The 12,130-nt window shown below is 40.9% G+C and overlaps 1 protein-coding gene across 1 annotated transcript in view; it reads left to right on the forward strand.

Moving 5' to 3' along the window:
* The first annotated feature begins 500 nt into the window (after positions 1–500).
* LOC6605709 (echinoderm microtubule-associated protein-like CG42247) overlaps positions 501–12,130 on the forward strand; it is a 38,843-nt gene continuing 27,213 nt past the window's right edge. Inside the window, exon 1 of the mRNA XM_002030489.2 lies at positions 501–1,577. Within this exon, the coding sequence (XP_002030525.2) occupies positions 711–1,577 (867 nt within the window). The 5' untranslated portion in view covers positions 501–710. The remainder of the gene's footprint in view (positions 1,578–12,130) is intronic.

Below are 12,130 nucleotides of genomic sequence, written 5' to 3' on the forward strand. Positions count from 1 at the left end.
GGTGAGGATATGGTTAACAGTTGATATTTCTAAGTGCAGGGCTTGAGTGGAACAAGGACCAGGACATATGTATGCTGTGTTTGAGGATTATGAATGAAGACATTACATGGGAAACTAACACACAACATATTCGATCTATTGACATGTTTAAGGCTATCAGAGAACTGAATAACTGAATAACGACAATTAGAATTGTTTCTCCACAGTTGATAAATGATAAACAATCTCGAATTACGAATATTACAACTAATTGATTCCGCAACATAATTTACATCCAACCTTTTAGATAACTAAGATTATTAGGAGAGTGACATTTGAATCGATGTTTTATAAAAAAGGTTTTTTTGTATATTTTAATTTAATATTGTAAAATAGTATTAAGCATTTAGATGCAGGTTTTTTAATCCAATAATTTAATTTAAAATAACTTTACTGCTTAATCAAATTTCTAATCAAATATTTTCCATTTTAGCCAGGCCAGCAACGTGGTTCTTTGCTGGGCAACCAGCGACTGCGTGCTCGAAGAAAACCTCCAAGAAGTTGCCCACCTTTTGGGAGCTTAAAGTTTTCCTTTGCGTCGACGCGACGCTGCCCTTAGCGATTCCGTTTGACCACAACAAACCGAGCACGCAAGTTGAGCCAATTCCTTAAGAGAAAGCTGACGTGACTGCTTTGGGAGCAGGACAAGCAACAGCACCAACACCAGGACGATGTCCAACGAAGAGAACGACGACTATATGGCCAGCTTGAGTCAGGCCCAGACCGGCGAGGATGAGGTCGATGGCGGTGGAGAGGCAGCTGGCAGTAACGACTCCGTTCTGGGCGGCCAAACAATGCCACAAATTAGTCCGAACGCACCGCTCGAGGGAAACGTTTCGCCGCCACCGACGCAGCCCCATTTGGATGATAATCTGCACAACGGGAACGGGAACGGGAACGGCATCCACAGCAGCAGCAGCAACATTAACAAGCACGGCAGCAACATCAACGGCAACAACGATAGCAACCGCAGCAGTCCTGCGAAGAGTCCCAAGCGTCCGGTGTCCTCCAGCTTCCGGATTCAGAACGCCAGCCGGTACGATAATGATGAGGAGGACTTAGCAGCCAGCGAGCAGGTGGCTGGTGGAGATCGGCAGGTGCCGGATTATTGGCAGCAACGGAACGGTGCGACCACTGGTGCAACCAGTGTGCGGCAGAGTCGCGCCATTAGTCCCGGGTATCTGGACAACATGAGCGAGAACTCGGAGCAGCCGCCGGTGGTGCCGCTGGTGCGATCCAAGTCCCGTCCAGAAATTTCAAGTGCAGCGGCATCGCGCTATAACAATCTCTCCTATTGGAAGGCACGCCGTGTGGTGTTCTACCGGAATGGGGATCCATTCTTTCCGGGCGTGGAGCTGCGATATCGTCCCGGGCGGGATGTCACCTCGCTGGACAATCTTCTCGATAAGATCTCGCCCAAGATGGACTTGCCACGGGGTGCTCGATATGTGTTCTCCATGGACGGAGATCGAAAATATCATCTCGATGAACTGGAGGATGGAGCCTTCTATGTCGTATCCTCGTTCAAGGCCTTCAAGGTTAGTACCAGATTATTTGCATGCATTTCTGCATTCAGCTCAGCTAAGTTTTCCATGATTTTGAAGTTTAAGTGAGAGTTTTCACGTCAGGCGCAAAATCAATATAAATTTGAATATTTTGGTATAATTTTAGTGAGTGTGCCGGTTGTGTATGTTAGTGTGCATAACATACATAAAACTATATACGAGGTTTTGGCGTTTTTTTACGGTCAGCGCTGTGGAGTGAGAAAACTTGGTCACTTGGCCTAAAAATCAAAGGCGTCGCTTTCCTTTCGGCTTCTTTGTTTTGCTCCCTCTTCTTCGGAAAAGCGGGTCCTTGCGGGGAAATGGGTGAAGTGAGCGGGTGGGTGGTTAGTCGGTCGGTGGGGCCACATTTTTGCATGCAAGCACTTTCGATTTCTCTCGCTCTCATTCACATACATACACATTCGCATTCATTCACTCTCGCTGTTGTAGGAGTCTAGCCCTAGAAACAATACCAACAATTAGCACGCCTTTTGGCCTGCGACGAGGGCAAGTCGGGAATTAGGTCTTAGCCTTTATGGTCGACTGAGAGTGGGCTAACTTGAGAGTTGAGGCGGCTAAGAGAGCAGTGGTTCTTAAGAGTAGCTTGGTTCAGCAAAAAATCATAAGGACATCAACTCTTTGGGGCAAAATGGTCAGCTGGCAGTCTATCGATAAGTTCCCTCAATATACTGAAAGCGGTCGAGGGAATCGAATTAAAAGTAACAGATTTAAATATAACTTTTCATCCAAAAGTTCGTGGGAGAAAATGATTTATTTTAGTTACAAAGTACATTAATTACTCAAAAACAATTTAATTATATTAATAACAAAAGATTTAAAAGTAACAAACAATGGGATCAAGTCATAAAAACATTGTATAATATTCAAAGAAAAATTTCGTCGCCCAAGGATATTTTTTTAAGCAACCCATTTGAAGGATTGACTTTCGCAAAAATTTCAATCAGATACTCTCCAAACAGTTGGCTTTAAAGTCCTCTCTTTTTACATCTGGCCGAGGCAGTTGGCCAAAAAAAAAATCCACACAAATCGCAGACATCATGCGGGTGCAGCAATCAAGCGTCCGCACATCCAACATGTTCCGGAACAACTATTGAAAAAGTTTCCACCTTCCGTTTGACAAACGTTGTGGGTGGCTGATGATGATAAGGCTGAGTGGGAGTGGCATTGGGAGTTGGGGTGATAGTGGTGGTGGCTGGAGAGGCTGCGGCAATCGATAACGACCAAGTCAAAAGCCATCCCCGACTATGCGTCTAATGCAGTCGAAGCGTTAGCCAAAGTCACGATGTGCCAGTGCTCAAGACAAAGAAAAAAGCAGCCATTCCATCCCGCCAGGATGCCCAAGACCGCCACCCGCTATCCACCAGGTTGGGACTTCTCCTCCGGGCTCCACTACGGGACACCAAGTACCGACTGCGACTCCGGCCTCAACTTCAGCTGCAACTCGCTACGGCGAAGGCAATTGTGCCTGGCCCGCGGCTAGCAAACAAAAGCGCAGCATGGAGCATGCAGAGTGCACTTGCGAAAATACTTCAAACAAGGATATTTTTTTTCGGTCAAGATTGACAGAACTCATACATATATTAAACTTAAGCCTTTAAAAAATAGTGTTTCTTCTTACTATAATATTATTAAGTCATTCGTATAACTAGACATGCGCAACGTCATCTTTTAACTACTGGGCCTTAAATATTCTATTTAAAGTACTGAGTATGTAACCTGATTTTGCAACACTAAAAAACTTCTGAAAAACTCACCGACATAAAATGATTGAACTGAGAGTTTGCGGTTTTCACCAAAAAATACGGTCAATAAAAACCAAGGCCAAAATAAACCGCAATTCGCGGTTTCGTTCAATGTATTTCTGAAAATTGACTATTTATGAAGTATAACTATAACTTGACGTAGCTGTGGTTAAGAATGGTACAAATTTAAAGTTAAAATTTAAGAAAAAAATGCCATTATTACTAATTTAAAATTTAAATGCGATTGGTAAAGAAGCTTTAACCATTAAGCCAAACAAATTGTGTCAAAATCATATAGTTACTTTGGCCGTAATGGACAAAAGGCTATAAATGTATTTGTGACGTATAGCTCAGTTAAGTATTTTCTATGTGCAAAATCTCTGAATTTTCAGAATATTTTATCTGGTAATTCAAATTCCCAATTTTGGTATGCAGAACTGGGACTCTTTTATCAAAGATGTTTAGCCTAAAAAATTCCCAATGAAGTAAGAAAAGTTCCCATTTTTTCTCTATGTATAGGGCTTCGCTCCATTCGCTGCACCGCCTGAAATCAAAACTTATGATGAGCCAGAGGCGCTCTCTTCGGCAACCAAAGGGGATCCGTTGTGTGGGGTCGTGGGCTCCAGCTCCACGCCGTGGCACAAAAGGCCACAAAGAACAATGGAGCAGCGGGCACATATATACTCATCAGATGGGAAAATGCATAGAAAATCAGCCGGCACTTCGGGCGCTCTCACGCGAAAAAGGCCAATTTGAAAACTTGTGGCGTTTCACTTAGGGAAATTAAAAATGTATGCAAAGTACTACGCCGAACGGGAGGGGCCAAGAAATCGGGCCAGAACCAGGCGCAAAGTGCACTTTGGCCTGGCTAATAATATAAATTCATTTTGCGGCCGAGCCAAGCGGACGAAAACTGTTTACAAAATCATTTATGATAATTTATTCAACCGGGAATGCGTGACGACACTCACGCCGACCCGCGAAATTTGAATGATTTTGGGTGCAGCAAATTGCATTAACCTTGTCAAAAGCTTGCCCCGCCAAATAATTGCTGCGTTGTGCGCCAAAAACGCGGAGTGGGTGGCTTGTGCACACAGTTTGTAATCAAAATTTAAATTTCTAACCATCCAGCGAAGGTCGAAGGCCCAACAGTGGGTTGAGACAGAGGAATTTTCAGACAATGAAAAGGAAACGTCGCTTTTGGTTGTTCCAAGGAGCCGAGCGAAAATAATGGGGAAGGGATTAACGAGCATTAATGGAATTTGTTAGCTTTCTCTGAAAGGAATTCAAGTTGCTGTCGCCTTAACAATTTTTCATTTCCATATTCTTAATTTGTTTATGGTATTCATCTTCTTCGTAAAGCGGATGGAAAATAATCTCAAAGTAAATTTAATAAAACCAAAGGAATGTAAAACACAAAACAGAACCCTTTTGTAATGTATATTTTGACCGTTATTTTAGACTAGGGCGACATAAGCATCTTTCATTTAAAGCTAAAGTTTTCAATCATTGAATGTATAGATCCATAAATGCTAAACAAATACGAAAAATTGTTATATTTTACCCTTTAACACATGAGAAAAATAGCATCAGTTTTGACTGCCATAAAAAATTCCATTTAAAAGCTGATCGGTAGAAGTAAAAATGTGTCGTGCTATACATATAAAAATATAACAAAAAGTTTGGTTTCAAGAAAATGAAGAAATGATTTAATACCGCCTTGCATTTTTTATTTAATTTATTTTGTTCTTCTGCCACCACACCTTTGAATGCAGTTGCAATGTCATTTACAAGCCGCAATATGAAATTCCATTTGAATTCTCCTTGCTGGCCAATTTAGCGCTGAAATTAGATATATATCGTGCAATTTAGCAACCAGCCCAGTGCCCAGAATTCTGCTGACCGATAATGCCACTGTGCCATAAATATGCCTTAAAGGTGCAGCACGCCAATTATGAATGATGGCCTGGACTTTCCTTTGCTTTCCTTTTCCTGCTGCACCCCAAAACCCGGTTGGCCAAGAAAAATGGACACGCAGAGCCGCAAAGAAATTAAGATTTTTGGCACAAACGTGAGCGGCATGCCAAGAGAACAAAAGCCAAAATGCGGGGCATGCAGCACGCAAGGTCAGCGCCATTGTAATTAACTGCATATAAAGTGGGCAGTGGGTGGTAATCGGCGGTGGCAGTGGGCAAAAGGCGAATGGAGAGCGACCAGATTTCACGTCAATTATTATTATTTTTTTTTTGCCTGCCAAGGCGGCCAACTTATGACCAAACAAGCTGCAGTGACATGTGAACAAGATTAAACCCCACAAACCACCGTCTCGTCTACGTTATTTCCCAGGTTTTCCGCCCTCATCGCTTTTCCACACCGCAGAAAGCCAAAAACTTCGGAACTTGCCTTTGGGCTATAAAGCGTTTGATAAATTTCGCTGCCATTTACGTGTTGCACGCGCCAGGGATGTGAAATGTGGATGAACCAGCTGGCGAGCGATGGCGATGGCGATGGTGTGGGCTCAGATAGTTGACTATGGCTAACAGGTGGGGTAAGGACTGTGGTGGTAAAGACGAGGTGAAAGGGGGTAAAATGGCGATGAGGGGCCGGGACAACTGTGTCCGTTGACTGCACCTGACGACATAAATTGCGCATTTGCGTGGTCGTGATCCTTTTCACTTACAGCGCCACGACAAAATCTCAGTTGCCTCCAGAGCTGCCTTTTGCCCCTCCCAACCCTTTAGCAAAAGGTGCAAGCCAACCGGGCGTATGAGTAATGCGCGTTTGTGTGTGTACAACGCGTCTGCTTCACAATTACAAGAAAATTTTATACTCAATACCCACTGAACGAGTGGTGAGCAGGGGAATATAAATTTGGAAAATAATGTACTTATAATTATTTTGATCCGACGGATATTCATACTCAAAAAAAGGCAACAAGCCAGAATTTTCTGATTTATTGAATAATTTATAGAGCAGTATATAACTCAAATGTTTTAAGCGCGGTTATTTATTTTAATTACACAATAATATAAAAATATATATATTTCATAAATTCATTGCTTAAAATATATTGAAAACTGTACAGAACTTCATAGAATATTTACGAGTATATTAATAAATATGTATATATTAAAATAATTCCTGATCACTCCACAGTTCAAAACTCCTTAACTTTTCCAGCTTGTTTGCTGCTGCTGCAATGATTTTTTAATTGCTCGACACAAATATAAACACAGACTGGCCATTTTTTGTTGTTTTCTGCTGTCCTGGCATTGTTGACCGCTGCTGACTCTTCTCGGCAGGATCTACTGGTGCCATTGTGGGCTCATTTTAATGATTTTCTGACTACGTCATCAGAGCCATGCTTGATTTACATTTTTGAGTTGTCCGCCGGTGCAGCATTACGGCTACTGATTGCATTGACAGTTGGCACACGTAACTGCTGCAGCATCAGGATATTCAGGGGATTCACATCGAAAATCTGGAGTGGCAGAAGGATGGTGGGGAGTTTCCGAGCGAAATGCCATGCCAGCCACCGGATTTTTACCGTTTAATTGCCGCCTTTCATCGCATTCTTAATTTGTTGTTCGCTGCCATTTTTTCTGTCCTTTTGCACTTTTTCATTTAAATTTGTTTGCCAATCGTCGTATTGAAAAGGCCCGAAATAATTGCTCCGTTCTGCGGATAGATTCGATTATTGAAAAATTACATTACTACTTGTATAATTAAATGGCTTTCAGGCCGGGAACAATAACAAACAATTTGTGTCACGCCTTCGAATCTAATTGGAGTCAAGTTCGAATTGAGTCGCCAAGTTGTTGAACAATATGCGTGCTCGATTGAGGACATGTATTACGTATATGTGTTTAATTTGGTCGCACATAATGAAGATGCAGCAGGCGGAAATGTTGTCTACACGGCAGAGGGAAGTTTTTGCAGTTTGTTCCAGAAACCAACAAAAACCTTTCACTTTTTTTGAAAGATGTATATAATATCAATAAAACAAAATATCGTGTAAACTTTTAAGCTTGTAAAGATATAACGTATGCACTATTAGCTTCGTGATAATAAACATCCCTTGTTATTTTATACAATATTTTGATCTTCGATACGAATTTCCATATCACTAACTTATTGCAAACGATAATTAGCATGAATCCGTATTATTCGACAACATTTACTCCTTAAGAGTCCTTGGTCAACCCTCTGTAGTCATAATTATGTGTTTACATATGTATGGACATATGTATGGGCTCGAACGCGTCTATAGCCTTAAGGCGTTTTGCAATTATGGCAAAAGCTACAGCAACAGCAGTAGCAACAACCATGGAAACTTGGGCGGGGAGCCAAGAGAATTTTGCTTACGAAGACGCCTATTAATATTACGCATTCGCCGTGTTGCAGGCGCATTGGCTTGGAAAATGTGACCCAGACCGCCATTGTTGTTGGCCTGCTATAGTTTTCCTTCGGGCAGGACTAACAATTAGGAGCATCCAGATGCCTCGACGCAATTTCTGGGATTTCGTAAGGGCATTAATAAAGCACTTTAATAAATTAGTCCAACCGAAGCACTTAAGCGTCTTATCAAATCAGAGCAGTTGCATGCCGTGGCTTAACGCACACATTTGCACGAGTGCGGTGCATAAATATGTGAATATTCATATATATGTTTACCCGATCCTCATTGTGGTTGACATTTAAATGGCTCATTGTTGTAGTTTGCGGCCATTGAAATTGCACTAGCAATAAGGGAGACGGGTTGCGGGTGTCGGGACAGCAGCGACCGCATGTGCGAGTTCCTATGAAAATATGTAGGTGTTGAAATCGAAAAACAGCTCCGGACAATAATAACAATTATTGAAAACAATGAAACACAAATGAAAAACAATATTACCAGCCAGCCATCCTACTGCCCGCAAACATTCATGCCCATAAATGGCCTACCATGGGTTAATTTCGCCATTGAGTTATTAAATGTGCCAGTCATGTGCTATTAAAAAAAGGGAGCTTCTAAAATAAAATAAAAGTTAAATAGTCGTAGGGTATTCCTCTCCATTTGTTTGGGTTAAATAATAAGTTTGATTTCATTTGGAACATTTCAACATTTTCGTGCAATTTTATTTAGCACCAAAATAATATCAGATGAATATATATTTTTAGGAGCTTATTTTGAATAACAGATTTAAATTATTACATACACACAGATAGTTTCTACACACATTGAAAATATAATGCCATAGCTTTATTACTGGCAATTTCCCTCATTGTCCCACAATCAGGCATTAAGCCACCCACACACTCGCAATAAAAGGACATGCCGTGAGCTCTTGTCCTGCCACTCGCCCACAAGCAGAAAGGACGTGCTGGACCAATACAGAGGCCCTCGCTGGATTTTTCTGTATAAACATGACAATTTAAAACGCATTACAGTGCGGCAATTAATTAAACTGTCATTGGTTTGCAAGATTCTGAATCGTTTCGCCGCGCCACAGAGTCAAAATAAATTGTATACAAAAAGCGCGCACAGGCGAACACAAATATTGCATTAAAAGCCAGGGGAATGGAGAAGGTTCGCCGGGTTGACTGGCAACAGTAAAGCATTGCGTAAATTTATTGAATTGTAAAAAGAACATATATCAGCGTTTTTAATTGCAACGCCAGCAACAACAAGGAGCCGGAGTGTTGAATAAATAGCCGAGGACAGTTTAAACTGTTGAAACTGCAAGGTTTCCGAGTGCCAGTAACGTTGGAGAAACTATAAAAGTTTATCGAGTGAGCTACATAAAAAGGGTTGAACTTATTTTACAAGAGGGAAATTAGAATTGGCCATTTAAATCATCGAAAATACTCGCTCTTTTCATCATTTGCTCCCTTTATTGAAGCGGCCGCAGAAGTAATCCACTTTAACGGGTTTAAATGGTAAACGACTGTTGTTTTGTTTTCAATGAGCTGTAATAATTTCACTCGTTTTTACTACTTCCCGTGACCATAAAACAAAATTAAAATATATTAACTTAATCAAAAGAAGAGCGAAGCGCCGAACTTTTTGGCTGCTCGGAAGCCAATTTATGCTGTTCCAGAGCACAAGTTGCCAAGAACCAAGCCGCAAACTCCGAGAAAAACTTAGACCAGAGCCAAATGACAGTAATTAGAATTTGTTGGGATTTTTTTTCGGTTATTTGGCTTTTTGTTTATTCGCTCTACGTTTGGCAACACGGACTCGGCTGTTGCCAAAAAAGCAAGTGGCCAACTGGCAGCAACTGTAATAAATGACAACAAATTCCTCGCAGCCAGGGAAGTCGTCTTAACGGTTTTCCCCAAAAGGCATAAAGGAATAAATAAATTATTTACACTCGTACACCCACATCTTTTTGAATTTGCCGGCGTTACGAATGCAGCCCACTGGATATAATATTTTCATAATTTTGTGACTGACGTCACTCGACTTTAAACTATGCAAAACAACTCAATCCATCGGACCGTGGTGCTGTAAAGCACTCGGCAAACATTCCTGTCGCCCTCAAAGCGCACAGAGCAATAAAACACAGGCCTCCAGAAAGGGGGTCTGTTGGGTGGGGGCTGGAAAAGCTGGAAAAGCGGCTGGGGAATGTCTTCAGCTCAAATTGATGGCGCTGACTACGAAATCGACTTGTGTGAGCCATATTGTGAGTGAGTGTGCTGGTGTTGTCTGTCCGTTGTTCCGCTAATGGTGAAAGTTGTCAAGCGGCTCAAGTGGTAAAGTGGAAGTACCAGTATAGTGGTTACGGTGGGCTGCGGGGTTATGGGCTCCGGGTTGAGGCGCAATTTTCCGTTGTTTTTCCCTCAGACAACAACTTTCACTTGAGAGAGCCGGCCCGCTGCACAAGGGAACTAAATGGTAGTAGGTCCGATAAAAAACACACCAAATCGGCATTACTCGACCACCTTTTATACCATACTTTTTGGGGTAGTCAAACATTGGCTAAAAAACGTTGCTTCTTTATAATGAAAGATATATGTTTAATAAGAAGAAACTTTAAGCTCAGATTTAATAATAACCAAATGTGGATGATTTAATTACATTAAAGGTTATCGAGATTGCTTTTAAGCGAGGGCAATAATTTATTTTTTCGTGTCATAATTATGCTCTTTTCCGTTAGCTTTTTATTCGTAAAAAATCAAAATTAAATGTTGCTTAAAATCTTAATTTAGAGCATGTGATTTATTAAAATTACAAACATTAATTCATCTGTTAGTTTTTGCAGCACTATCAAATGTATATAGTAGTATAGTAGTATAGGAAAATGTAATCTGTTTAAAAAACCTCCACCATTTTTACACATTTTTTTTACTTTTTGATTTATCTCATTGGCGATTAAACAAAATAACAACAGTTAGATAAAGCTTAACATTTCGAAAGAAACTTAAAATGTAATATTCCAAGTTTTTAATGAAATAACTTTTTTAAAATATTATGCTGATATTTAAATACAAGCATAGTGCGTGGTTTTGGATAATCGTTGTTCTTATCCATCCATTATTTCCGAATGAAAACTTTCCCGTTTACCTGCGAGTTAACTGCGCTATTTTCCACCTTCGCTTAAATAAGCAAAAAGTGTTTTCCACCCATTGTGTGTGGCACACGTCGTCAAACATATTGAAAACTTTTTAGAATTTGCAAACAGTTGTCCCGCGCTCCCAACCGCAGTGTGTTCCCTTCGATGCAGTGAAATCAATTTACAGGAACTATAGAATTGTACTTTATAATTTAATTTACCCGAAATATAAAATAAAAATGAAAGAGCAGTTATCAAATCAATTACATTTTTGTTTATCTAAGCATATTGTTTTTTGAGTTATGAATTTTGAAGATTTTACTTTATGTGTTATATTGGAATATGTAGCATTGACAAAAATAATGAATTCCTTAAATATTCGTGGAATATTTTTTTAAGTGTAAGAAGAAGAAGTTGCTAGGCGAAGAGGACGAGCCCGCTGGTCACGTCCTCGTCGTTGATGTCGTCTGAAACTTATGAGTTTTGAAATGAAAACTGGTACAAACGGAAATGCAATTGAAACGTCGCCATTGTTGTTGCCCTGTTGTTGTTGTAACTGTTCGTTGGGGTTCCTGTCGTTGGTGTTATTCTTGTTGTTGTTGCTGTTGTCGTTGTTGATGGCCTGACAAGTTAAGAGAGTGTAAGTGAGTCTTTGTGAAAAGCGCCTGTGTGAGTGAGTGACGGTCGTATGAAGTTTTTGCGCTAAGCTATTTGGAAATGCCATTAGACCATGTCACACTTACAGGCGCAATGTGACAAGACGCTGCTGCTTCTTCTTCTACCTCAGCCATCTCCTTGCCCCTCTCCCCAGCGATTTTCCGTCGCTGTCCCCTGGATTGTCCGACCCCCCTGGCTTATGTTTATGTATGCGGTGCAATATTTTGCGTCATATTGTTTGCTGTGGCCTGCGGTTTGGAAAACGCGCCTGACCAAACTTTTCAGCACGACTGTAGGCACAGTTTGGTGTCTAGCAGCGACTAATGCGGTTAAAACTCTCCGGCCAAAGGACATCTTTTGAAAGGACTCTGTACACGCGCCCGAAATCGTTCAGCCAGCGATTTAATTTCCGAAAATATTTCCTTGACTCGGCGGCTGACGCAGTTGTGCAAATTCATATTTAACATTTGTTGTGCAAGTGACATTAATTATATCAACTGTGATAAATGTTTTTTTATACGGACGTATTATTCAAATTACGCCCGAAAATAAATATAGCATAAATAAGCGTCGAGAAAACCTTGGCGCATAA

Source organism: Drosophila sechellia, chromosome 3L, assembly GCF_004382195.2.
Source record: "Drosophila sechellia strain sech25 chromosome 3L, ASM438219v1, whole genome shotgun sequence".
Taxonomy (NCBI): domain Eukaryota; kingdom Metazoa; phylum Arthropoda; class Insecta; order Diptera; family Drosophilidae; genus Drosophila; species Drosophila sechellia.